Raw genomic sequence first — 26779 nt, forward strand, 5'->3', positions numbered from 1 at the left:
AAATAAGTGAATGAACAAATCTAAGAAAGAAGGCATTTTTTTTTTTGCTAATCAAATGTATTACATTTTTAGATCAAACCACAAATTGATATTGGCATCAAAATCAAGCATAGTATCACAATCTACATCCACATGTGAAACGACAGAGACGTGCAAATCAATTTGCAGGGTAAAATCATACATAAGGTTATCCTGAAGTTTGGAAGACACACACCCACCCCTCAAGACAATAAGGTGAACCATTTGTCCCATATCTTTCCGAAGAGTTCAGGGCAGCCCCGGGCTTCAAAGAGGGGCTCCTCTTAAGTCCCACACCAATCCACCCCCGTCTCCTCCTCCGCACAGTTGGAGGCTTGGCCTGGGACCATAGTGCTGCTATATCTCGCTTCGCCACCGCCACCGCTGTCCCAAGGAAACACTTGTCAGCCCGAGAGCCATCCAGGCCATCAAATACGCCTAGAATCAGGCGCAATGGGTCATGGGGAATGGTCCACCTCCAAGAAGGCATCTTTAATGACACAGGTGTATTGATTCAACCGCAAGAAATGCAACCATTTATTCAATATTTTAAGGACATATAAGTTGGGTTGTTTCCTGTATCACAAAATCCCCAAAATATGATGGAAAATTGGGGTTCTCTTGATCCACCAGTGGTACTGAAGGAAATATCTGATGTGCTCCCTGATGAATTTTTCAAGACATATACTGCAAAACGTGCACCTGCTTTACTGTAGTAGGAGTCTCTTTTGAGGGGTACACTTTGAACTCACATTCATATGATAGGATTGTTATAGTCCCAAAAATACCTTCTATATCTTCAAACACTATAGAGTTATTTGCATGTTGAATGTCCCCACCTGGAATACAACTGCATATACAAATTTGTGACTAGCTTTTTTGATATTGCTTCAACCTTTAGTGCTGATTTCATAATGACGTTATTAGATGTACAAAAGACATTTGATTGGGTGATCTCTATGGTGGATCAGTATGGATGTACCCGATCAAGTGGACTAAGCATTTTATTTGGAGGTGGCACACTGTGATGATATTCCACAAGGATTAAATTCCCTGTGTGTCACTCATCTCAGGCAATGGAATAGATTACCAGGGTGCTTGATTTGCAGAAGTAATGTTATCCAGAAAATGGCTTAACCAAAACCGTTATATTGCTTCTGTTCTATTTATTTATATATTCTGCCTGAATTATTTAGACATTTAGATTCAGTTGGACTTCATTTTATACAAAATTATAAGAGGACTCAATGTGCCTTAAAGTTTTAAAAATTGCATTTACTCTAATTCAAATTTTTGGCAGGTCCTAGATATATATCACAAATATTTAAAGTTCACAAGATTAATAGGCATTTGATCTTGTTGGATAATAGTACTTTGCAAGCAATTTTAACTAATCTCACATAGGAATATGAATTGCAGCAGGCAAAGTCTATGTTTTCAGTTATGCTTGAAGTAGACCTCAAAATGATTTCTGGAAACACAAGCGAAATTTAGGCGCCCCTCCTCGGCTTTAAGTATCTTGAGATAGCTCTTGCATGGTGCACTTTTGTGTGCCCCTGCCAAGAATTTCCAAATGCAAGTATACTTTTATTCTGGTTTTTGATTTTGACTCCAACCTCACAACATGTGTGCAAAGGCCTGGGCCTGTGCCTTTACGTGAGTGAAATCCTGAACGTGTCTCAGAAGGGTAAACCAAGCTTACCATCATTTGTCGGACAGTGGACAGTTATCCCTGTGATGTGTTTAACTTGCAGAGAGGAGGTGGTACCATGCCAAGTTGAATGATTTCTGAGTCACAGGAGTGAAGTTGTACTGGTTTCACTTCTATGTGCTAACCCAGATCCTAGTGCTAACATTCCAAGTGAATTTTAAGTGTGTGTTTGTATGTAGCCTATGTGGTACATGCATGGTGTTTATTAGTGTACCAGAATAATGGAGGTTTGCTGGTTCCAATTCAGAAGTCTCTGCCTTGTTCTTGAGCAAATAAGGGCCTTTTTCCAGTGACTAGAAATACATTGCTGACATTCCTATAGCTGGAGGGAAGAGACCTAGATTCAGGAGTGAGGAAAGAGGAGAAAAGATTCCCCTAGAAATTTGAATAGGTCATTTTGCTGATAAGAGCTAGTTATTTGTTTTCCTGAGCACTGACAATTGGTAGATTGTGGGGGTTAAAGGTGCTACTGAAGTCTGTTTTGTTTAGAGTGAGAAGGGTACTTTAAGTGAGGCCAGCCTTTTGTCTCTTTCCTGACCACTGTTCATGCGGCAGTTAACCGCCAGGTGCAGAAAGATCACATCTCTTTCTGCCTGTGTTACATGTACTCCTGTCAGCGGACTACCCTGCCGCATGGATCATCACTTTACACTAGTGCTGTGGCTTGAGGATAGACTCGAGAAAACACAATAAAGAATAGCCACCCAAAACCAGTTCTGAAAGTGCAGACAGAGAATCCACTACCCTGACTGCTTTGACTATGTAAACGTGGGAGCCACTGATCCACTGATTGCTCCAATTCCAAGTTCTCTTTGACTAAGGCAGAGAGTACTCCGCAGAGTACTCAGATGATTGCTGTGCAACAGGTGTTTGCCTGACAGACGTCTTTCCAGAGGTGAGAGGACATCATCTGGAATCTTACCTGGAAGAAAGAAGCTGTTCTCGTCCTAAAGAGCCCCTGGAAGCCACCTTTCTGCTGAGAGAAGGAAGAAAGCTGTCAACCCTACAGGTGGTGTGATTATCTAGGGCAAGGGTCTCCACCATTTTTCTTTAGTGAGAGCTACGTCTCTGAAAATCATCATGAGCTACTGAAGACTGAACAACTTGTGCATTGTTACCAGACACCCCCCATGCCCAGCTTCATGGACTTTCAGCCTAATGTCCAAAGAGCCAGATACTATGGTTTGAACATAATACTTTGACTTGGGGCACTATGACAGGGCTGCCATGTGTGTCAGGGAGAGCATGGTCTTTGGGAATGTATGAATATGTGTGCATTTGAATGGGACATATTTGTATGGGCGGCTGAGAGTCTGTGTCTTATGTGCTTGCAGCACAGGAATACATTTCACTATATGTGGCACTGTTACATGTATAACACAAACATACAATCATTTATCTCATTTTAAAAAAATGGTTGTAGTTTTCAGTTATACTTACGGCACAGTGTCTACTGGCCACTGGGAGCAAGAGGCCTATTTTTAAAACTTTGAAATGGGGGAAAATTCAAATGAAGTGTTAGCTCAATCATTAGGGTAACTTTTCATTTTAATTTTCTCCTATTTAAAAGCATTCAGAAATATAATTTATGCACAGTTCCAATATGGAGTTGACAAGGACTTTTATTTAAGAGTTGAATACCTCAGTTCTTCAGTTTTTCACCTCTAAGCCCAAGTCCCAGCCATAAATCTGACTGAGCACTGCTCATTATCAGGCCCTGCTATCTGCAGCCTGATGATAATAAAGTAAATAAACACAGCCTTCTATTAAGTTTAAAAGGAATGTTTGACCTTGTGCTTATATAAAATGAGCTCAAGGCGGTGAGGTACTCTCAATGTGTCTGGGAGCTACATGGAGCTCACAGGCGACAGGTTGGAGACACCTGGTCTAGGAAGTGCCAGAAGTGGCTTGACCACAGTGTGTGTGTGTCGGTCCATATAGCAGAACTCTGGGGAGCTGTTTGTGTGCTCTAGGGAATGTGAGCACAGCCTCTCTAGACCAGTGAATCTAGTTAGGAACAGTAGCATTTATGAACTGTGCCCAACAAACTAGCACAGTTGCAATGAATGAATTGTGCCTGACTAGACCATGCTGGTAGACCAACTTATTGTGCCGTGGAAGGATAGTGTTGCTCTAAGAAGCCTTCAACCTGCCAGTGATACCTGGCCCGTGACAGCGGGGCCTGCAGCACAAAGCACCACCTGAACGGAAGCTCAGAAACGGCTTGTCACCAGGCAGAGCTCTGCAGCAATGCCGGAGCTCTGCACGGTCGTGGTGGCAACTACCTCTGCACTTCAAGAGGCACTGACCGACTCTGTTGTGGTGAGAAACAACTACATGAATTTCGTTCATAAACTAGTAAAAAAGCGGTAATTTGCACCTGTGCTTGATAAGTGGAGAAGTGTGGCTCAGGGGTTAGAGGCGGCAGACCCGGAAGCTGAGATCGGCCCTGGACCAGGGTTCAATTCCCCGCCTCAACAGGGGTTGGGCTCAATAATTCCATGGACTCGATAATTCTCGCTCCGGTGCCTACTCGACTCACGGGTTCACACTCTGCGACTCTGGGCAATAGCTTGCTTAATCTCCACAACGGCCCCTCGCGGCGGGATGCCTGGCTTTCACCTTGTGGATACCCTGCCGGGGCTATCTCACAGGGGAATACCAGGACGGGTTCCCTAAGCAAGCGCATAGATGCCTGCGATGTGGGCGATTTGCGCGATATAAATACATTTACATTTACATTTACATTTACATTTACATACCTGCTCAAACAGGATCTGAACTTAGGAGAAAGGGAAGGAGCTAAGGGAAGTAGAGGCAACATCTGACCTGTACACAGTTGCCCCTTGCCGGTGAAGCATTTGTATCTGTTGTCTGTCTTGTGTAGTATTGAGTTTTCTGTCAGTATTAAATACTTTGCTGAAACAAAGTATAGTAGTGGGTTGGACATAATGTTACTGAGCTGCTGTGAGATTGTTAAATTCTGAGCTTGAAGGACCCTCAAACAACCTCTTGGGAAACCTGGGACTGCTCGCCATCACTACCACTGAGAGTCAAGTCCTAAACAGGTTGTACGCGGACCAGTTTGCCGAGCCATCAGACTGAGGTCCAGCAGTCCCTGCTTGTCCCGTTGCCCCCAAACGGGATCTGACAGTCGCATAGAAGTGAATATTTTTAAAATATATACCAACACAAGAGCTGTTCATCCAGTGAGCTACTGTACGATAGTTACATACTTTTACTCCTGCTTTCTAGAGAAAACACATAATCACATACACAATATAAGTGAAGGGTGGTCTCCAATCAACTGTCCAGCTGCCACTGTTGGAGACATCCCTCAGCAGAAGTGGCAATACTAAAAGAACCTGTTTCAATTTCATTATACCTGCAGGCGGTTATATAATTGGAAATGCTGCATGGATATCAGAGCCGTGAGCATATTTGTGCACATGATATTCACACTTTATGAATTTCTCTCTCCTGCATAGAGTCCGGGAGGAGGTATCTGATGTTATCGAAGCAATATGAGATAAGAATGTACCTACTCAATCATGACTACTATGATCAGTATTACTTGTCCTTATTATAGTTGGTCTTTAATGAAATGCGTGGGCGAAGGCTGAATAAATGCCCTTTCCTGGAAAGCAAAAACTGAGAGATTGCACAAAAAGATGAAGCATGACTAATAACCTTTCCATGCATCCAATAGACAGGTGAGAAAAACGGAAATGTAGCCGTGATGGTCTTTTATATGTAGGTAGAGGGAAAGGGGGACTCATGCTCTGATTTTATTTATTTATTTATAAAGTTTTATATAGCCCGAACTTGATCCCGAAGGATATCAGAGCCCTTTACAATTTGAGGCAAAGGTAACAAATCACAACATTAGACTAACATGGGGAATATAATAGGCATTGAGTCAACCAGTACAAACATAACAGCTCAATATAACCTCAGTGCATGAGTAGGAATGGGCTATGCGATGGAGCATAGAGAGATAAGGGGAGTACGTACAATAATCACATACAGGAATAATAACCAGTACCCAAAACAATAATCGATTTTAGCAAAAATGTACAGTTTTCTGCTTTCTACTTCAAACTAGCTTTCAAGCAAAAACTCGATCAGAAAAAGCATATCCTTTACATACGTCACACATTCCAACACCAAAACCTGCATTAAACCCTGCAGTGCGATAGTAGCCCATAAAGTTCGTTTTTCCTGTGGCTCAGTGCACTTGTCTCTTACTTTTGCTCTGTCAAAAATGGCCTTGCGGCATTTATATTCTATAATTTTGTGCTGCAGACACAATGAACCCAAAAGTAATCTTCTATTACTATTGAAAATAAAGCCAAGGACAAACAAGCCTTAGAACAATTATGTCCTATTTTATTTTGCTTTTACTAGAAAATAAGGTTATTCTTTTTACCTTTCCGTGTTTGACTTTCACGAATCATGAACGCACCCCCATGGTTGCAGTCCAACAGCAACAACTCCTCTGCTTTTTCACGGCTTATGCCTTCGTACAGCCAACTTTCAAGAAGAAAAAGAGTTGTGTTAGAACCCAGCAGAAGAGACAATGGAATGGTGATTCTATTACAGGACCGGAGGCTTCGGATTGGCGTTGCAGTGCGCGCAATGTAAATTGTTTTATTTATTTATTTACTTAACTCTGTTCGGCCGTATGCTGGAGTTTACTACCTCCCACCCTACCCCTCCCCGACCCCGCCCCACCACCCCGCAGCACTCCCTCGAGGAGCCACCACTGTTCTATAATTGTCTAATAAGTGCAATAAATAAACATGTTACCAGAAGTATCGTATTTCTGGTTGGCTCTCTGCAGCAACAAAAACAGAGCAGAAAGAAAGAGAAGTCATGTTTCATTTTTGTTCTGCTAGAATTATGCTCCGTGACCCATCCTGCCTTTACCCCCGGCTGCTGGATCTGGCAGCAAGCATTCGTGACATGAGAAGTGTGGCTCAGGGGTTAGAGGCGGCAGACCCGGAAGCTGAGATCGGCCCTGGACCAGGGTTCAATTCCCCGCCTCGGTGGGTCTTCGGCTCAAAAATTCCACGGACTCGATAATTCTCGCTCCGGTGCCTTCTCGACTCACGGGTTCACACTCTGCGACTCTGGGCAATAGCTTGCTTAATCTCCACAACGGCCCCTCGCGGCGGGATGCCTGGCTTTCACCTTGTGGATACCCTGCCGGGGTTATCTCACAGGGGAATACCAGGACGGGTTCCCTAAGCAAGCGCCGTGAAACCCACTGCGGGTAGCTGTGCGCTGTATAAGTTCAAATACATTTACAACACAGCTGTAATAAATTATAATTGAGTTCTGATGTGTTTTCTTTGTGTGTGTTCAATTATTTTTATTGAATTTTAAGGTACACAGCGTGAAAAACTATTTAAAGAAAATAGTGCTTACAGACTAAAGAAGACATACCATGTATCAACTGAAGTAAAAAGGGCTAGTCCACATGGGAGGTTACAATTGAAAACAAGGCGGTACTAAGGAGGGACTAAAAAGCCTATTAACGAATTAGAAGCCAGCATTTACGAAGGACAATGACACAAGTCAATGACAAATATGGGCTGAGAGTGGGCGGGGCTTCAAGTACATACTCCAATACAGCATAACTTGCAAATCAGCGCATGCGCTGCCCAGGCTTGACCTAAAAATACAGTGATGTTCACATGCCTGCATAACATACATTGTAGCTATAGAAAAGGACATGAGGGGGCCGCAGAATATGGTATAATTGACTGAATGTTCTATGTCGTATTCCAACATTATGCAGGAATACATTTCAATGGATATGGTACACCAGACAATAGAACAAAAGCAAGTAGAAGAAAAGTAGGTAGAAAAAATGATAACTAAATGAGAGTGGAGAAGAGATATATTTTAAGAGAGGAGGAAGTGTGCATCATAATGTGGTATACTGTACTTAGTCAGGCAGAATATGATTGGTGTATACTCTCCTGTTATTAAAGTGTAGCTCGAGTGAAGCAGAAGCTCACATGTCACAACAGTCGATGACCTTAAATTGCTGAGTAATTCTAGTATTTATGGTTCTGGGTCTTCATATAATTCTCGGGCCGGGGTTTCATTTTAAGAAGAGTAATCGGGTATAAACTGCTTGGCCTTTTTAACGTGGCTTGAAAGAACAATCACAATTGAGCAATAACTGCTGCTGCAATCAAGCCAGAGCGATAAACAGACTTCATAATTCTTGGCAAAGCACTATGCAGGAATACTCACACGTATTGCAAGCAGTACATAGGGGGAGTAAAAAGATATTAAAACCCCGAAGAAAATAAAAACGATATGTGTCACACCTCCGCTTTACACGTATGAGCCACAAATACACCAAAGTAACTGTTACCTGTGAAATACTTTTGCCACATAGTTGCTAGGTATGTAGCATTCCTTTCCCGAAGCTACAGACGCCACATTCCACCACTCACCATCCCTGCAAAACAAAGAATCTTAATTTCAGACAATGTTGTAAAGAACGAGACATGTACAATTACATCTTTATTCATAATATTCTGGTGGTCCTACCAAAGTGGTGCATTACCCCCAAAGTAGTTTGATTCAGCCATTGCAAGCATTGTGTCCCAAGATCAGGATTCAGTTAGATGGGGAAATATATGCATTTTAGGTATGTACACATGGTCATGCCACACCATGAGCTGTGGTATACTGCTTTAGAGCAAGGGAACATTTACTCCCACTTATGCCTGCCACACACAAATCTTCACTGCACAACAATACCTGCTTCTCCACTGTGGACCCCATCAGAACGGGATGCTCTAGAATGTTTTGTCCTGTAATCACCCACATTTCTCAAGGAAATCTGCTAAGAGATCAGAGACGCAAAGAGGTGGTGGAAAAGTACTTTATTTGAGAAGTTCCACAAGCAAAAACAAGGACGACCCCAGCCACAGCCGACTAGGCACAACTGCCGGTATCGAAGCTCACCGGCGCTCGCCTTGGAACGCTTGCAGTGGTGACATTCTAAGTGATGTCACCACAGAGTGTTCGAAAGCGTACAGTGGGACAGGAGGGTGGTGGGTGGTTATGTAACACCTGTGGGTGGACGATACCACACATCCCCCTTCCCTACAAAACACAGTAAATAAACAGAGTTGTAACAGTACAAGAACATTTGTTGCACTACTTGGTTACATATTGCTTCAGGTGTCTGGGACGTCTAACCACTCTCTGGCTGGTTCTGCTAGCGGGGTGGGATACCCCAAAACGCCCCCTAAGAGGCAGATTGGCTACCCTCCCCTCCACAAGGTTTGTGTCTTCATTGGGGGGTGGTATCTTACTACTCTTCCCAGGTTCCAAATCTTCCCCTCCTGAGTTTTCACTGCATTTCTAAATAGTTTGATGATCTTCGTGGGTTTGCTAAACTCAGACCAGCTCGCTCTGCCTGTGGGTGCTTTGATTTTTATATCATCTCCTACCTTGAACCCCGCCTCTTGTGTGGTGTGTAATTTTTCAAACCTTTCCTCCCTCTCTATCGTGGCCTTGCGCTGTCTGTCTAACCCTTTGGACTCCCTAGAGTGATCTGTCCATCCTTTGTGCCAACCCATCCATCCCGGTGAAAGTTTGGTATTGGGCCTTCTCGCCCGGAGCAATTCAAAGGGGGTGGCCCCCGTCGTCTGGTGTGGAGTCAAGTGGTAGGCTTCCAGACGCTTCAGGATTTATTCCCTCCAGTTCAGTCCATTGGTTTTAGCTAACTGGATGCTTTCCTTGAGGGTCTTGTTGAACCGCTCGACCATCCCATTGGTCTCAGGGTGGTAGAGCGCGCAGCGTTTGTGTTCAATCCCATACTTCTCGAGAAAGTCTCTCATTTCCTTTGAACACAGTTGCACACCGTTGCCCGTCAACAGACTGCTGGGTAGGCTTTCCCTAAGGAATAGTTCCTGTAGGAACTCAATGACCGCCTTCGTAGTGATCTCAGGTACCAATTTCACCTCTGGCCATCTCGAGTATAGATCCATAAGCACTAAGATATACGGTGTGCGTATCTCTCCGGTCAGTGGACCTAATATGTCCATTGCCACTTCATTCCACGGTCCTGAAGGGGCCGGCCTGCACAGCATGGGAGGTGTATGCTGTTTCAAGACTTTGTCGCTATCAGTACATGGAATGCAGTCTCTTACTTTCCTCTCAATTATATGGTCCATGCACGGCCACCAGTAGTCCTCCCGCATCCTCTGTTTGGTCTTGGTGATACCCAGGTGTCCGTCATGGGCTAAGTCTACCAGATGATCTCTCACAGTTTTGGGCGGGATCAACCTTGCTCCACGGAATGGACATTCGTCAACGACAGACAGTTCCTCCCTGACCATCCAGAACGGGCGTAGGGTTTCGTCTTGTTTGTCTTCGTGTTTCCACTTCCCTTTTACTCTCTCACACACTCCCATTAGCAGGTCGTCTGCCCTAAGGGCTTCTTTCGAAGAATCTTCTCAATGGTCCCTTGAGTAATCACACAAACATTTTCTGTTTGGAAATCATCCTTGTCTTCACCATTCTTGTCACCGGACTCATCCTCTCCTTTTCTTTCACCAGGCGCGAGAGGCAGTCTGCTGCTAGGTTCCTTGTTCCGGGCACATTTTCGATGCAGAATGTATATTCCTGGAGGTTTACTACCAAACGCCTGATTCTGCTCGAGATCGCGTCGAGCCCCTTTTTGTTGAAAACTTCGACCAGAGGCTTGTGGTCTGTTCGCAGCATGAACTTTGTTCCCCAGATGAAATCTCTGAACTTGTTCATGGCCCAGTGTACCGCCAAGGCCTCCTTCTCGTTATTGAGTTGTTGATCTCTGACTTCCGCTGGGACCTCGACGCAAAGGCTATTGTCTCCTCCCCACATGCCCCTACTTGTATAAGGACTGCTCCGAGCCCTTTCGAACTTGCATCGGTTGTCACTACCGTCTTCCTATTGGGTATAAATGCTTTGAGGCTGAGTGCCTCTGCAAGTGCTGTCTTCACATCCTCAAATTCTTTCTGTCACACCTCGTCCCAGCTGAACCCTACATCCTTACTTGAGCAACCGGCGTATGGCCTAGGTCCTGCCTGCGAAGTTCCGTACAAATTTGCTGTAGAATTCCAGCATCCCCATAAACGATTTTATTTCTTCTTTGTTTTTCGGTGACATCAAGTTGGTTATGGTGTTCTGGAGTTCAGCTTTAGGACGGATCTCACCTGGTGTCACCTTGTGTCCCAAGAAGTCTAGTTCCTTGCAACCGATCCTACACTTTTCTCTCTTCACTGTGAGTCCTTGTGTTCTAAATCTCGCCAGCACTTGTCTCAACCTTACGTTGTGTTGTTCGTTGTCTGTGCCAAACACCAACACGTCATCTTGATAGCACAAGATGCCGGGAATGTCTCTCAGAATGCTGCCCATGATCCTTTGGAATACAGCTGCGGCCAAGACTAGCCCGAAGGGAATTCTCTTGAATTTGAACGCTCCCATTGGCGTCACGAACACTGTAAGTTCCTGTGAGTCTTTATGGAGCCTGATTTGGAAGTAGGCCGAGGTCAGATCCAGTGTTGAGAACACTTTTGCTCCTTCCAACATGCTCATCATTTGTGTGATATTGGGCAGCAGGAATTTGTCGACCACGACCTCCTTGTTCAGTGCCCTGAGGTCAATGCATAGGCGGACCGATCCATCCTTCTTCCTTGCTGCGATGATCGGCGCCAGCCATTCTGTTGCCTCCACCGGTTCTATGACCCCTAGGCTGCACAACTTTTCTAGTTCATTCCTAACTGCCTCTTGGATTGCTATGGGGAGGTTCCTAATTTTAGCTACAACCGGTACTGCGTGCTCTTTCAGTTTTATCCTGTGGGAGTCATTTTTCAGGCACCCCAATAAGCCACTGAATACTTCTTTGAACTCTGCCTCGATGCTGTCCCAAGTTTCCTCTACTTCCTGCACAAAAATTTTAGGGGTTTTGTTTGGGTTAAGGTATATGCCTAATTCTTTTTGTGCTTGCCACCCCAGTATGTTGTCTCCCAACGAGGACACATAGACTTTAGACACTGTCAGTCTATCTTTATACTCTACTGTGCCCCAGAAGTAGCCATTCATCCATTTTGCTCAACTTGATTTTGCCTTTGGCCACCCTTTCAAATTCCTTTGCATTAATGATCGTTAGTTTGGAGCACGAGTCAAACATAGCTTCTACGCCAGTCTCTTCAACCTTTATGGTGTCTTTAGGATTGCTTACTTGACCACTATGCACCTGCAGGACGATTTCATCACACACCCTAGTTGTGTTGTCCTTTCCTTGCTTCTTATAGCCCTGACCACTCCTGCAGTACTGCTTAAAATGACCTTTCCTGCCACACTTGCTACACGTGTATTTAAGGGCAGGGCAATCATACGCCATGTGCCCTTGCTTCCCACACCTATAGCAGTTGCCTTTGAAGGACCACCCTGCTTTGCTCTCCTTCTACTCTTTGTGCACCATTTTCTGTTCTTTGACTTCCAACGCACTGTCACTTTCTGCTACCACCTCACTCACCTTAACCTTGCTCTCGCTGGCCTTACTTTCACTGTCCTGTTTAATTTCACTTACACATTGCATCATGTGTTCCACTTGCTTAGCAACTATAAGTACCTCTCTTAGTGGTGGGTCATCTTTTAGCCACAACTCCTCACGCACACGTTCAGTCCTGCACGCTAACACAAACTGGTCCCTGATTCTTTCTTCACAAGCACCCCCAAACTTGCACATTGCAGCCAGTTTGCGTAAATCAGATACAAAGTCTTCTATCGATTCCTCTTCCTTCTGTCCTCTTTTATCAAAATGGTATCTTTCCATTATTGTGCTAGTTTTTGAGAGGTAGCGTAAATCTAGTTTTTTTAGACTCATTTCGAATTCATTCAAACCCCTAGCTTCATGTGCGCCTAGCTCTGGGAGATCCCCCAACACTTCTTCACCCTCCACCCCCAAATAATATGATAAAGCCACTTTTCTTTCCAACCCCAGATTTGGTCCGCATACAACTGCATAGTTCATGAATACTTTTTTCCATTTTTTCCACCGGATGGTAAGCTCCCCTGACCTCGATAGAAAGAAAGGGGGGGCGTTACGTTTTGCATGCTTCCCAAGTTACACTGCTATTCTGTCTCCCCCGTGCACTTGGTATTGACCACCCTATATTTACGTAAATGGGCTCCACTAGATGGCAGTGTTACCCCGTTTGAAGGCTTCCAGTCAGTGTCTTGTTCTACTTGACCACAGTCCAGTTCTTTGTCGTTTCTTCGTGTGACCGGAAATGCCAAAGTATAGTGAAGGCACTCCTCCAGTTACCTCAGGTTGACATGTCCATCGCACAACTCAATAGTTTCTAGCGCGTCACCACAGTCTCTAATTTATTCAGCCGGTGAGGACCAACAGCTGCTCTTCACCCTCGCAAGCGTACATCTGCCACCAATCTCCGCTGTCTCCCGCTTCTTCGCGAGTTCACTGTCTCTCCTGAACTCTTCTGCCACAACCTTTGAATCCGCATTGTCACTCACTTCGTGGATATATACTCTACCTCACATCCCGCGCCGTATTCCGCTGTCTCAAGTCGCACAACACAATGCCTCACTCACCGGGAGGTGCTTGCTCCACTTGTCTCTGGTCCTTGCCTTAAAACAATCGTCAAGGTGCTCTCATGCAGGCTATCAATGGTATCACCCTCGGCTGTTGCCAGATCTCCCCACGCAGCGCCGACCCTCTCGATAACTGCCTGCGCAGTATGTGAGTGTGGATTGCCTGCCCAACTGTCCCCAACGCTCCGCCATGCCTTTGTCTTTCGCCATGAGGTGTGCTTCTCTTGGCCCCACAATGTCACTCACCGGGTAAGTTCTTTGAATATACTTGCACAATGTGGTGAGGGGGATCTCTGCTTCGTCCTCCGTGACGCTTGACTTGACAGCTGGTGGGATGTGTGATTGGTGACTTACTCTCAAATCGCCTTCGGGTACCGCTTCTCACTGTTTTCTTCGCTCGCTATGTCTTCTCTTGTTTTTCTCTTTATTCATACTTCCAGTCTGTCGACATCTTCCCACACCGTTTCTGTCTTCTTATTTTTGCGTGTTGAGGTTGTGTTTTTCTTTTCTTCTCTTTTCCCTCGTCGCCAGTGTAGTATTGTCTCAATGAGGAGAGACGCAATGAGGTGGTGGAAAAGTACTTTATTTGCGAAGTTCCACAAGCATAAACAATGACGACCCCAGCCACAGCTGATTAGGCACAACTGCTGGTACCGAAGCTCACCGGCGCTCGCCTTGGAACGCTCTCAGTGGTGACATTCTAAGTGATGTCACCACAGAGAGTTCGAAAGCGTACAGCGGGACAGGAGGGTGGTGGGTGGCTATGTAACACCTGTGGGTGGACGATACCGCAGTATGTTTCTGGCATTGCCATTGAAATGGAGTTAAAGAACTGCTATGAGCCACAAACTTAGCTGAAAACCATCATATGTCGATCTATGCTGAGGACACTAACAGTAGAACATCGTTGGTTATCCACTGGCTGTCTGCTACACGTTTCAGACAAGCTTCTAAATATGTGTGCGCTCTATAATGTCATAATTTAAAAGTAGGAAAGTATTCACCAAAATATTATCACCTATAATATTATCAATCATTTGTGTAGGTAGATAAGGTGCTTCCTCATATAACCAGTGCACTTAATGGTGTATTCGAGTTAAATAGTAGTATCTACATAGGTTGTGATGTTCAAACCCACCATCCTATGGAAGCATAGGTATCATAATTGCCGAACGAGGACAGCAACCATCCCAGTATATGTTAAGGCTCAATTTGCCCAGCCTTTTCAACCACATTCTGGTAACTGGACCTGGCAGTGATAATCAATCGTTAAACAGTGCTCTGGGTCCTATCAGAGATAAAAGTAAGACTTACCCAAATGTCAATAGATGTTTTTGTCTGCATAGGAAAGTCTAAAATTTTCACAGCCACCAAGTGCGTCAGACAATACTTAAAAATTGGCACTTACTAGAAGAGCTTGAATGCCCATTTCCAAGACCAATCTTTGCTTTAAAAAAAACCAGAAGCATAGGCCAACAAATGGTGCGGGCTGATGTAATGATTGCCAAACCTAAACATGACTTGTTCACGTTATGGGGCATGCCTCAAATAAAGGGCCACCACAGATGTGGTAACTGTGTATCTTGTGATACAACAATTGAGGGCAGTGAATTTATCCATAAGAACATTAGATGGCGCAATGAAAGTTTCAGCAATTGCAAAACCAAGAATGTGGTTTATGCAATCACCTGTTGCTGCAATAAATTGTACATAGGCAAAACTAGCCAGCAAATCAATACTCGCATCACACAACACAAGTCACAAATTAAAAATAAGGTTGTGTCTGCGCCGATGGTCCAACATTTTATTGAACAGGGACACTCAGAGATGGACTTTAAGTGGACAGTCCTGTATACAATAAGGCACCTGAAAGGAGTTCATGATGTGGATGATGTTTTACTCAGAAAAGAAGCGTATCTGATACTTAGATTCAATAGTTTACAAACTGGATTGAATTCTATGTCCAAGCTTTCTAAACTATAACTCTTTAATGCATCTAGCCGAGTCCCTGACACACTGCATCTGTCAGTTCATTTGATGAACTACGTATCCCATAATTCCTAAGAATCACTTGACCTTTTTTAAAAGCCCAAGCCTTGCCTGAAACATGGCGCATTGAAGATTTCTCCTATGCGAGCATTGACGGGCGACAAACGAACAGAATCGGGTAAGCCAGCGCCCTGCTTTAGCTACGCGACCCCCAGCAATCTCTAAATCCCAGCGCTCCTGCTGCTGACACTCAGATTGCAACTAAAACGCGTGTTTCTTGCAGAAACGGAACGCGCTTGAATAACACGCCAGCGGAGTTCCGCTGTAAGCCGCCAGAGTTGCGGCTTCAAATAACAGCCTTACACCGAGCGGACCCAGCAGAGCTTGGAAGCTGGAAGTGAAGGTAATCCTTTTCATCATATGGGCTTCCGTAATTATCGTGAACAGGGTGAATGCGGTATATTTATTTCCGCATTTCTCTTTCTCTTTTTGGATAGATACCTGGGATGCATGAGATCTCATTAACAACGGGCAAACTAATCCACTGAACTATAAAAGAAATAGTAAGGTAGGATTCGAGAATGTGCATTTTCTACCGCCAGGAACCTACGGTCATTCTTAGCTTTAAATACATATTTGAATAATGGTTTCCTTGCTCCGTAGATATCAGGAAGAGGACCCCCGTAGACCATTTTTTTAAACCCCCACCTTCTGGTTTTTATACTGGTAAGGTAATCACAATCTTTAATACATACAAGAAAATACTTGCTGAGGCTATTGATAGATAAAAATTGATTTTCTCCTCATTCATATTTTGCACCCCCCCCCTGCAGGATAAATTATTAAAGCCCTGAGGAGAACCTGCCAAGTAAAATAGCGAGTTCGAAACGCGTTGGCCAAAATGGAGACAAGCAACTGACGAAATTAGTAACAAGTTTTTGTTTATGTGACTGTGTGTGAGATTGTTTCCCCAGTCCTTGTCGAATTGCTTTAAGTATTTGCAAACTCTCTCCATTTGATTTCTTCTTTACCAGAGTGTTTTTGTACCTCATGTTTCGAAGACAGTGCAAACAATGAATATTGATGTGTTAATGTATATATGATATGTTCTATTCATGTTTTGTCATGTGTAATGTTGTCGTGTATATAATTTTTGACTAGATTATTGTATATGGTATGTTCTTTCTCGTACAATTGAATCCTTTTGAATCTTATAAAATATGAATTGGGTATAAAATAAATAATACCAGACAAATCTTGATATTTTCTCCATTTGTCGCTCCAAACAAGGAGATCAAACTTGCTGTATGGTCAGCAAATCTTCCCCCCTTTTTTGAAAAATATTGCATATGGTCCAGCTGACCCTACGTCCCAGGACCTAACTCCCTGTTTGAAATAGTTGTTCGCCACTAGGAAAACAATGTCCACTGACTATTCACGTGGACACCCAGTGATAATGTGGCTAACTTATCTGTGTGTCTAGAACATTCCAAATGTCTGCACACTCCATCATAGACATCAGTATTAGTAGATCCCTTTAATACCGTAACCAATCCAAACATAAGGTGAGGAACCAAGATCAGTGTAGAGCGTGTCCATTTTTTTCATAAAATAAGGACCACATTTATAACTGAGCAGTACCTGCGTGTAATATCTTACTTTAGTCAGTTTTCCTTGCATCCCCGCATATTCATGAACACATGTGTTTACAATCAGTCAATCGTGAGCTACCCTCCCAGTCTTGAGTTTATTTGTATCCAAGAACTGCAGTAAATAAGTGTTGCATTTTCCTTTTAAAGTGAAGGAAAGGATATGCTATTTTACATTTATTATCGGGCTGCTGATAGCAGAGCCTGATAGTGAGCAGTGTTCCACTCAGATTCATGGCCCTAGTGGAAAGGTCCAGAACTGAAGCACTGAGGTATTTAACTCTTAAATAAAAGTCTCTCAAAACTCAATATTTGAACATGAAAACAAAATTATATTTCTGAATGCTTTTAAATTAGAGGAAATTAAAATTAAGAGTTAACTTATTGATTAAGTAAACTCTTGATTTTAATGTTCTCCCTTTTCACAGTGTCTCATTTACAAATAGCAGGTATCTTGAACCCTGTGGCTGGTTGACATAGTGTCATATTTATAACTGAAAAATACAGTAATTTTCTTTTAAATGGGAGAAATGTAAAGTAAAGAAAAGTGTTTCTATGCAACATTGTCTTAATGTTTTTCTCTCCTTTAAATAAAGCCAATTAAATCCTAATGTTTAATGAAGCATTGTTCACATTTAAACAAACAACTGTATTTTACTGTTTTAAATATGGCACCATGTCTACAGGCCACTGGAAGTAATATGCCTGCTGTTTGTAAAGACACTTTGACATGGGAGAACATTAAAATGATGAGTTGTGCTTATACACACAAAGTTAACTCTTCAGTTGAATTTTCCCCTATTTCAAAATGTTGCATTTACACACAGCAATCATTTAGTTCAATAACAATTAGTTTATTTCGACATCAAGACATAAAAGTTCGCTTACAGTGTGTCAATGGAATTGGAATAGTACAATAAAGGGCAAATCTCAATCAAAGGCCAAGTTAAAGCATACAAATGTGCAACAATGATGTGTTGCTAGGTTATCTCTTAGCAATCATATAATACATAAAATGTATACATCGACCTGGTAAAACCAACAAAAATGGATGGCAGCAATGCTAGGTTAATATCCTTGTATAAAGTGCACCATCGTACGATAAAATTATTTACATTTGAATATAATCGATAGTAAAATAAAATCAATAGTTGTCCTCATCAGTTCCTTTTTTCCAATGCCACTTGATAATATACTGTATAAGAACAGACCTAGAGAGTACTATAAAAAGCAGCAAGACCACAATAAAGTGCTTCAGAATATAAGATTCATCAGATACAATAAACAGTAATAAAACTGTAATAGGAACATCAAAATACCAAGGAACAAAATACTTCATATTCAACCACAAAGGATGCCTTCTTTTAACATTTTTAAAAAAATGTAGTTAAAACATCACTTGCTTTTCGCCCTCTTGGCCCTACCCCTGATACCCCTTATCTAACCCACACATTTTGCCACCGCACAAGCAAATAGTGGCCTGGTATGGGACTTCTAGATCCTCAGTGCGGTTGGATGATTATATGTTCTTATTAGCTTGCAAATTGGGGTAAGCCAATTTTTCCTATGCATTGCATATAATGGACAGGCAAACATTACATGGGCCATGGTTTCTTGATGGATTTTCCAGCCAGGACATCTGAGAGTAGCTTCATTCCTGCAATTCCAGTTGCTAATAAAATCATTCAGGGGCAGAGTACCAAACCTGAACTGGATATATAATTTCCTATCCCCAGGGTGTTCTATAAAATCCAGGTAGCCTTCTAGGGAACAAACTAGTGTATGAGCCATGAAATCTAGAGTGATCTTCTTCCGAGCCCTGCTACTCCTTTCTTCATGAACCACCCACCCCTAGTAGGCATTCTTCACATCGCATTTCTGGGGGAGAAGGTGGAATCATTGGCTTCCCATATGTCACCCATCTAAATAGCTATAGGCAGATTCTTAACCTCTCTCAGCCAGCTGATTTTATTGGCTGTATCCCTGCATTTTACATCCTCCAAAGCACATTTATAAAGTTCAGGGGTCGTCTTAATCCTAAACCAAAATAGCAAAGGGCGCAATCTTACTTTGGAGGCAGTATCAGCTCATGTCTATCATGAGCGGAAGAAGGAGAGTATTCTGGTGTAGCATCCCTAGGCTTCTTAGAAATGTAAAATCTAGATTGCTAAGCTCCTCAACATGTTCCAAGCCCTATAATTATACACCGTCACATCACAGAGCTCATCACTTTAGCATTGTATACCTGCAGTGCTGGCCCAATTGGTTTGGTATGAGACAATCAATATCCTCTCCCTAGAACCCCAGACAGGTGTTTGTGCTTCAGGACCATCTTATTAATGTGGGGTTTCCATGACAAACTTTCTGCTAGCTTTAAGCCTAAGTAGTCAAAGCGCTGACCCTTTCGAGCTGAATGCCTCAGAGTCTCGGGCAACCCCGGTAGGATTTTTTAGGGGTTCAGGGCCATACATTTTTTTGGCTGCATTGATTATTAAGCCTTTAGTGACACAAAATTCTTGTAACTGGTTTGACAGCCGTTGTAGCCATCCAGGTGTTTTAGATACAAAGTATCATTGACATGAAGAAGAGTGTCTACTTCCCTCCCCCCCACCAGCGTAGCAGCATCTGCTGGTTTTGAGCGAAGAAATGGTACTACATTATTGATGAATATTGAAAAAAGCGTTGGGCCAAGATGCAACCTTGGTGCACACCCTTGTTAACAGAGATTGGGTCAGTAGCTGACCTCGCGAGCCCCAGCGTACCCAGGCAGAGTTTTCTTCATGCATGCGGATGAGCAGAAATACAATGTCCTCCGAGAAACCTAGGTCTTTAGCAAATTCTGCCTGGGCACAAGATCAAATGCCGTCTTGAGATTTATAAAAGTGACATACAAGCTACCTTTCCCTATTAACACTGTTTTACAGCAGAGAAGGAGAAAGCAGAAAGCTTGATCTACAGTCCTTATTTTCTCTCTAAATCATTCCATTGCAACGCATACTAATACCACTCATACCATTACAACACATAATACTTTTAGGGCAACAGTAGGGTAAGTGTTGGATAGTTTATGGGTAAAAATGACTATTCCCACTCCAGTGAGTTCAAAAGTAGGGATAGTGTTGAATAGAGTAGGGGTAAAAAATACTATTCCCATCTACCCCAATACCCATACCCACCCTAAAACTAAAAATCTCCATTACTTACCTTATAATGCTTTGTAATGACATGTGTTGTAATGGCATGCGTTGTAATGGTATGCGTTGTAGTGACATGCGTTGTAATGGCATGCATTGTAATTGCATGTGATGTAAAGACAGTTGCGTTTTAACAGTTGCATTGGAAAAGCAGTGCAATGTAATGACTGCAGCCAGCCGGGAGGCAAACAGCACCCAACCACCCACAATTCAAAACCTTGAGTTCTAGGTTCTGTTGAGGAATGCACATGCGCAAGAACCCACGAGGGGTGAGTATTCCACAACAGAGAGAACACTGTGAGGGAGACACTACAGTATCCCATAGGAAAATGTCTCCTGGTATCCCATCAGGGCCCAGCACTTTGGACGAAACTATATTGCTAATTACAGACGAAATGTCCTTCACAGAAAAAAGGACCCCATTAATTTTAGTCAATGACTTGGGTGCTACATGGTCAGAGTACAAGTTAGAAAAATGGGAGTACCAAGCAGCAGAGGGAATGTGGTTTTCTGATTCAGCATGGCCTGACTCGGCACCCCGTGCCAGCAACTACCAGAATATTTTGCTGTCTCTAGCTTGGCATGCGTCCTTAAGTGACTGCCATCTAGCTTCATCTCAATCCTCTTCGCTTTCCACAGTTCTAGCTTGTAGGCCTTCCTGGCATTTCTTATCCCCTCTAGATCTCTGGCTTTGACTGCTTGCACTAATACCGATCTGGAGTGCCTGCAAGCCTTGTTGCACCAAGTCTGTGTCCTGTTCTTAATAGACGCATTAACTTAGCGTGCTTTTTTACTGTGAGGTGGTGACCCAGTTGGGTAAAGAAGCAGCAATGGAGGCTTGTACTATGATGAAAATACTGCGTTGTTGTCGACTGGTATGCTTGCGTAGTGAAATCCTTACAAAATCTTTCAGGCTGGAATGTTTCCAACAACAGCTGTGGCATTGACGCTGCAGAGCGGACAGAGGTAGACAAATCCTGTCCATGAACTGGAACAGGTCGTTTGGCGATTTAGTCTGAGAAAATCCATTTAGTAGTTAATGAATGCTAACAAGTATCTTATCTAGGTCCTCATATGATAAATGTTCATCCCCCTAAATACTCTAGTCCCTTTCAGCACTGAACAAGATCCATCGGAGGACCTAGTGAGATTAGTGTGGTAACTGGGGTTATTCTGGGATAAATATCTTGAGCATTTGAAGTAAAAGTTCATGAGCCCCAATATGTGTGCACTACAACATGCCCTTAGGACTGTAGGGGCAAGAAAATCCTTGCAGCATGGAAAGAGTCGGTAGCGGCCGCGGTGAGGAGCTGCCACTAATACCATGCTGCGCTGGATCTGGGCCTAGGGCGTGGGTAGGCCCTTCGAGTCCCACCCGGCTAGCACTGGTCCTGAGGAAAGGGGCACATCTCCTGATTGCTGTCCACCTGAGTCGTGCTCCCAGAGGCCGTGGGGGCAAGAAGCCATTGCTGACCGACAAAGTCGGAGAGCCCCTTCTGAGTCTCGCCTCTTCAGCAGGCAGGACCGGTGATGCAGCCTGCCCTGGCTGACGGCAGACCCCCAGCTCAACCACGACTCACCGAATTGGGAAGTGGCAGTGGGCGCAGTCCCCATAGTTTTCTCCTGGTCGTGGGGTACCAACATTGGAGAGTGCACAGAGCCGTCGCCCTGGCCCTCAAGCCAACCCGTTTAGGGTTGAGGGATTCATAAACTGGTGTAAGTATTAGATTTTGTACCTGGTACACTAGTAATCTAGCCAAGAAAACTCCCTGAAACATGGGAAAAGACAGGCCGGTGAGACCACACGTGGCAAACACCATCACGCAATACACCACCCGCGCCAACTGTCATAGAGAATAAAGCAGCAATCGAGCATAAATGATGTCAAAGATGCACCAGGAAGTGAAACGGAACCGACCAGATTGGAGCTACTGGCAGCTATATAGAGGTTGCGCACTGTTGCGCACTGTTCTTGAACATAAAATCGAGGCTGTCTCCGATGACGCCATCCTCCTTAGGGCAGACTTACGGAAGGTAGCTGACAAAGTAAAATCTGTGGAGGGCAACAAGTTAAGTTAAGGAGTCGCGTCATGATCGGACGAGGAGGGCACCCCGGATTAGGACAGGTCCAAGGGTGCATGTGCCCGTTCCACAACAAAGGTGGAGGTGAAAGAGTCCCGACCAAATAGATCACTTAACAGGCCCTGAACAAACCCATCCAACCGCCCAGTGTTCATGGACTCTGAAATGCCTATGATTCGTATGTTGTCTCCCCATGGCCTCCAAGTCCTTTTTCTTCATGGGGACGGTCTTAAGCACCCTCTCGATTCTTTCAAGATGCTTAGTCGTTTGAACATAGCCATCTTCGAGATCAGAAACTCTGCCCTCCACAGTGTCTAAGCTCGCGTCATGCTTATCAAGCCAAGAAACCTGTGCGGTTGAACTCGGGCTGCCGCCTGTGGATCTTGGGGAGAATTGATTGCGGAGCCCCAAAAGGCATCAAAACTGGAGAATAATAAACTGCTGACACATAAGTGAAGGGGATCTGGGTTTAATACCTGCAATAGCCATGCTGCCTGACGAATGCTGATAATGCCGTCTCCTGCGAACGGCGCGCCTGGTGTTTAGAGCGCACAAAGCATGATCTGATAATTGCATGTTGTGACTTTGGACGGTGCGCTGAATAGAAAACTGGCAGAAAACAAGATGTGCCCCTATGAAGTAAAATCTGAAAACTAGGAAAAAGGGACACATAGAAGTATGCGCTGATACCTCTCTACTGCATTGCAAAGACACACGTACCCTGACAGAGAGCTTTTCATAGTGCTACAATCCTGTTAAAGTGGCTGTCCTCTTAAAGGCTATAAACACCTGCAGCCAGATTTGTTGCACAACTTGTCAAGTCAAGTCAAGTTTAAATTTGTATAGCGCACTACTCACACAGAGGGTCTCAAGGCGCTTGAGGGAGGGGGGGAGCTTTACTTATCAAATATCCAAGTTTTTAGTTGTTTCCTGAAGGAGAGGTGGTTCTGTGTGAGGCGGAGGTGGGTGGGGAGGGAATTCCAGGGCTTGGCCGCTAAGTAGGAGAATGATCTTCCTCCCATGGTGGATCTTTGGATGCGTGGAATTGCGGCGAGGGCTTGATTGGACGATCGAAGTTGGCGGGTGGGGGTGTAGAAGGACAGGCGCGTGTTGAGGTATTTGGGTCCTAGGTTGTAGAGGGCTTTGTGTGCGTGGGTGAGGAGGCGGAACGTTATTCTCTTGTTGACGGGGAGCCAGTGGAGGTCTTTCAGGTGACCGGAAATGTGAGCTTGGCGGGGCATGTCTAGTATGAGTCTGGCTGAGGCGTTTTGGATGCGTTGGAGTTTTTTCTGTTGTTTGGCTGTGGTTCCGGCATTAAGGGTGTTTCCGTAGTCTAGTCGGCTTGTACCCAGTGCATGGGTGACCGTCTTTCTTGTTTTGGTGGGGATCCAGCGGAAGATTTTGTTGAGCATACGTAGGATGTTGAAGCATGATGATGAGACGGCGTTGACTTGTCTGGTCATCGAGAGGGAGGAGTCCAGGATGAAGCCCAGGTTACGTGCGTGGTCTGTTGGTATGGGTGTGGTTCCCAGGGTCGGTGGCCACCATGAGTCGTCCCAGGCGGAGGGGGATGATCCTAAGATGAGGACTTCCATTTTGTCTGAGTTAAGTTTTAAACGGCTGTTCTTCATCCACTCGGCTACTTCTTTCATCCCTTCGTGTAGGTTGGTTTTGGCGGTGTTTGGGTCTTTGGTGAGGGATAGGATCAGCTGAGTGTCGTCTGCGTAGGAGATAATGTTGAGGTTGTGTTGGCGCGCAATGGATGCAAGGGGACTCATGTATACGTTGAAGAGGGTGGGACTGAGTGAAGATCCTTGGGGTACGCCGCAGATGACTTCGGTGGCCTGTGATCTAAAAGGGGGGAGGCGGACTCTCTGAGTTTTTCCGGCGAAGAACGAGATTATCCAGTCCAATGCTTTTCCTTGTATTCCGACGTTGCTGAGTCGTTGTATGAGGGTGCTATGACAGACTGTGTCGAAGGCTGCGGAGAGGTCAAGTAGGATGAGGGCAGCAGTTTCTCCGTTGTCCAGTAGAGTTCGAATGTCGTCTGTTGCTGCGATGAGGGCGGTCTCGGTGCTGTGTTTGGCTCGGAAGCCGGACTGTGAAGGGTCGAGGGATTTGTTGGATTCGAGGAAGGCGGTGAGTTGACTGTTGACGGCTTTCTCAATGACTTTGGCAGGGAATGGGAGGAGCAAAATGGGGCGGTAGTTCTTAAGTTCAGTGGGGTCTGCTGTAGGTTTCTTCAAGAGGGCGCTGAGTTCGACGTGTTTCCAGCTTTCCGGGAAGGTGGCGGAGTTAAGGGAGCAGTTGATGACGTCTCGGAGATGGGGAGCGATAATGGAGTCTGCTTTGTTGAAAATGTGGTGGGGACATGGGTCGGTTGGCGATCCTGAGTGAATGGTGTTCATCAGGCGGATGGTGTCTTCAGTGGTGATTGGGTTCCAGGCGTAAAGGTTGTTGGAGGGGGGTTTTAGTTCGGAGGTAGGTGGGGTGGGCTGGTCTCCAAGCTGTTATGTATGTCAGCGATTTTGTTGTGGAAGAACGAGGCTAGAGAGTCGCAGAGGTCTTGGGATGGAGTGATGTCGTTGGTGCCGGCGGTGGGGTTGGTAAACTCATTGACGATGTTGAATAGTTCTTTGCTGTTGTGGGCATTGTTGTCGAGTCGATCCTTGAATGCTGAGGTTGGTAGCTGCTTGGTTTGGGTCCGATGATTTTGCAGGAGGGTTTTGGTGAAGCGATGTGAAGAGCTGTTCGGTGGTAATTTTATTCCAGTTTCTCCGGGGAATTGGTTGTGGGTGGTTGTGGGTCGTAGTCTTTTTGTAGTTGAAGTGAACGCAGCTGTGGTCCGTCCAATAGAGAGCTGTGGTGTGATTAAAGGAGATGTGTTTGCTGGAGGTGAAGATTGGGTCAAGCGTGTGCCCGGCAAAGTGGGTGGGGGTGTCGACAAGTTGTTTGAGTCCGAGATTGGCGAGGTTGTCCAGAAGGGTGGTGGTGTTGCTGTCGTTGTTCTTTTCCAGGTGGAAGTTGAGGTCTCCCAGTAGGATGTAGTCCTCGGAGGGGAGGGCGTGAGGGCTGATGAAGTCAGTTATGTCTTCGCTGAATTGTGTGCGGGGTCCGGGTGGTCTATAGATGAGGGTGCCTCTGAGTGTGGTCTTAGGGTCGGTGTGAATCTGGAAGTGAAGGTGTTCGGCGGTTGTGAGGTTGTCATCTGAACTGGTCGTGATGCGGATGGTGTTCTTATGAACGATGGCGATTCCTCCTCCTGTTTGGTTGATGCGGTCCTTTCGGATGATCTTGTAGCCGTCCGGGATGGCTATGGCGATGTCGGGCGCTGATGAGGCGTTCATCCAGGTTTCTGTAAGAAAGGCGACGTCCGGCGATGTGGTGTCGAGTAAGTTCCAAAGTTCAATGGCGTGTCTATGGACCGAGCGGGTGTTGAGTAGGATGCACTTCAGGTGGTTAGTGTCGGAGCTCTGTTTGTAGTCTGTGGATTTGGTGTGGGTCCTGATGCAGTCGAACTTGCAGGAGTGGCAGGTGAAGGGTCCATGAGTGTGTCCTGGGGCGGCTTGATAGCAGTTTGGGAGTCGGCCGGGGTTAAGTGCTGAGAGGGTAGCGGAGTCGTACGTTATGCGGGTGGAGAGGAGTTTGCGGGGGCCAGGGGGTCTGGCGCTGGGCAAGGTCCAGGAGCGGACGGGCGTAGACGGGCTTACCTTTGGCGCACCTTCGGCACGCATGGGGCGCGTTCGCTGCGCGTGAACGCTGCGCGCAAATGGGTCTGTCATATGTGGATAGTGGAGGGGGCGGAGCGAGGGAGGAGCAGCTGGGAGGCGGGAGCGGGGTGGAGAGACGGGCAGGGAGGCACAACAACAAACAACAAAATGGCAGCAAGCCAAAAGCCTAACAGGACGAGATTGGGGCACAACTTTGATAATGGCTATGAAATGGCCAGATGCACCGGCAGAATCAGGCACAAATGATTAACTCAGGCAAAGGCAGCAAAGCACAACTGAATGATAATGAATGCGCACTTTAGCAATATTGCGCTACGATACAAATGTAATCAGCAATCAGGCACAATTATATGCGCGAGCAATGCGAGTAATGCGCTATGGCTTTAAATAGCAAAGAGCGGTCTGCCAGTATAGCGCTACGATACCACAATCAGAGCAGGGAGCAGTGTGAGGAGCGACCGCTTCTGAAGAGCTCAGGACGGTCACCGAAGGCAACTTGTGGGCGGGCACTTGTGCCTACAGATCCCAATTAATACATAGATAACAGGACATTGTTGTAACATAACATTGTAGGGGCAAGAAGGCTCTGCAGAGCGCCGTGACTCAGCCCCAAGAAATTCCTGCGTACAACCGGGCGACATCGGACATTCTTTAAAACTTCAGCCATAATGGGAAAACCGGATAAACAACAGCCAAAGTAAAATTTTGAGACTAAACGCAACCCTAAAGGAGCTACTGCGCATTCGGACATAGAATTGGAGGCTGAACACATGA

The 26779-nt window shown here is 45.0% G+C and overlaps 1 protein-coding gene across 1 annotated transcript in view; it reads right to left on the minus strand.

Moving 5' to 3' along the window:
• Nucleotides 1-26779, minus strand: part of SLA2 (Src like adaptor 2) — a 241505-nt gene that overhangs the window by 99201 nt on the left and 115525 nt on the right. Inside the window, exons 4-5 of the mRNA XM_086932350.1 lie at nucleotides 8121-8207; nucleotides 6159-6262 (exon numbers count right to left, since the gene is read on the minus strand). Of these exons, the coding sequence (XP_086788476.1) occupies nucleotides 6159-6262; nucleotides 8121-8207 (191 nt within the window). The remainder of the gene's footprint in view (nucleotides 1-6158; nucleotides 6263-8120; nucleotides 8208-26779) is intronic.

This window comes from Lissotriton vulgaris, chromosome 7 (assembly GCF_964263255.1).
Source record: "Lissotriton vulgaris chromosome 7, aLisVul1.2, whole genome shotgun sequence".
NCBI classification, from domain to species: Eukaryota; Metazoa; Chordata; class Amphibia; order Caudata; family Salamandridae; genus Lissotriton; species Lissotriton vulgaris.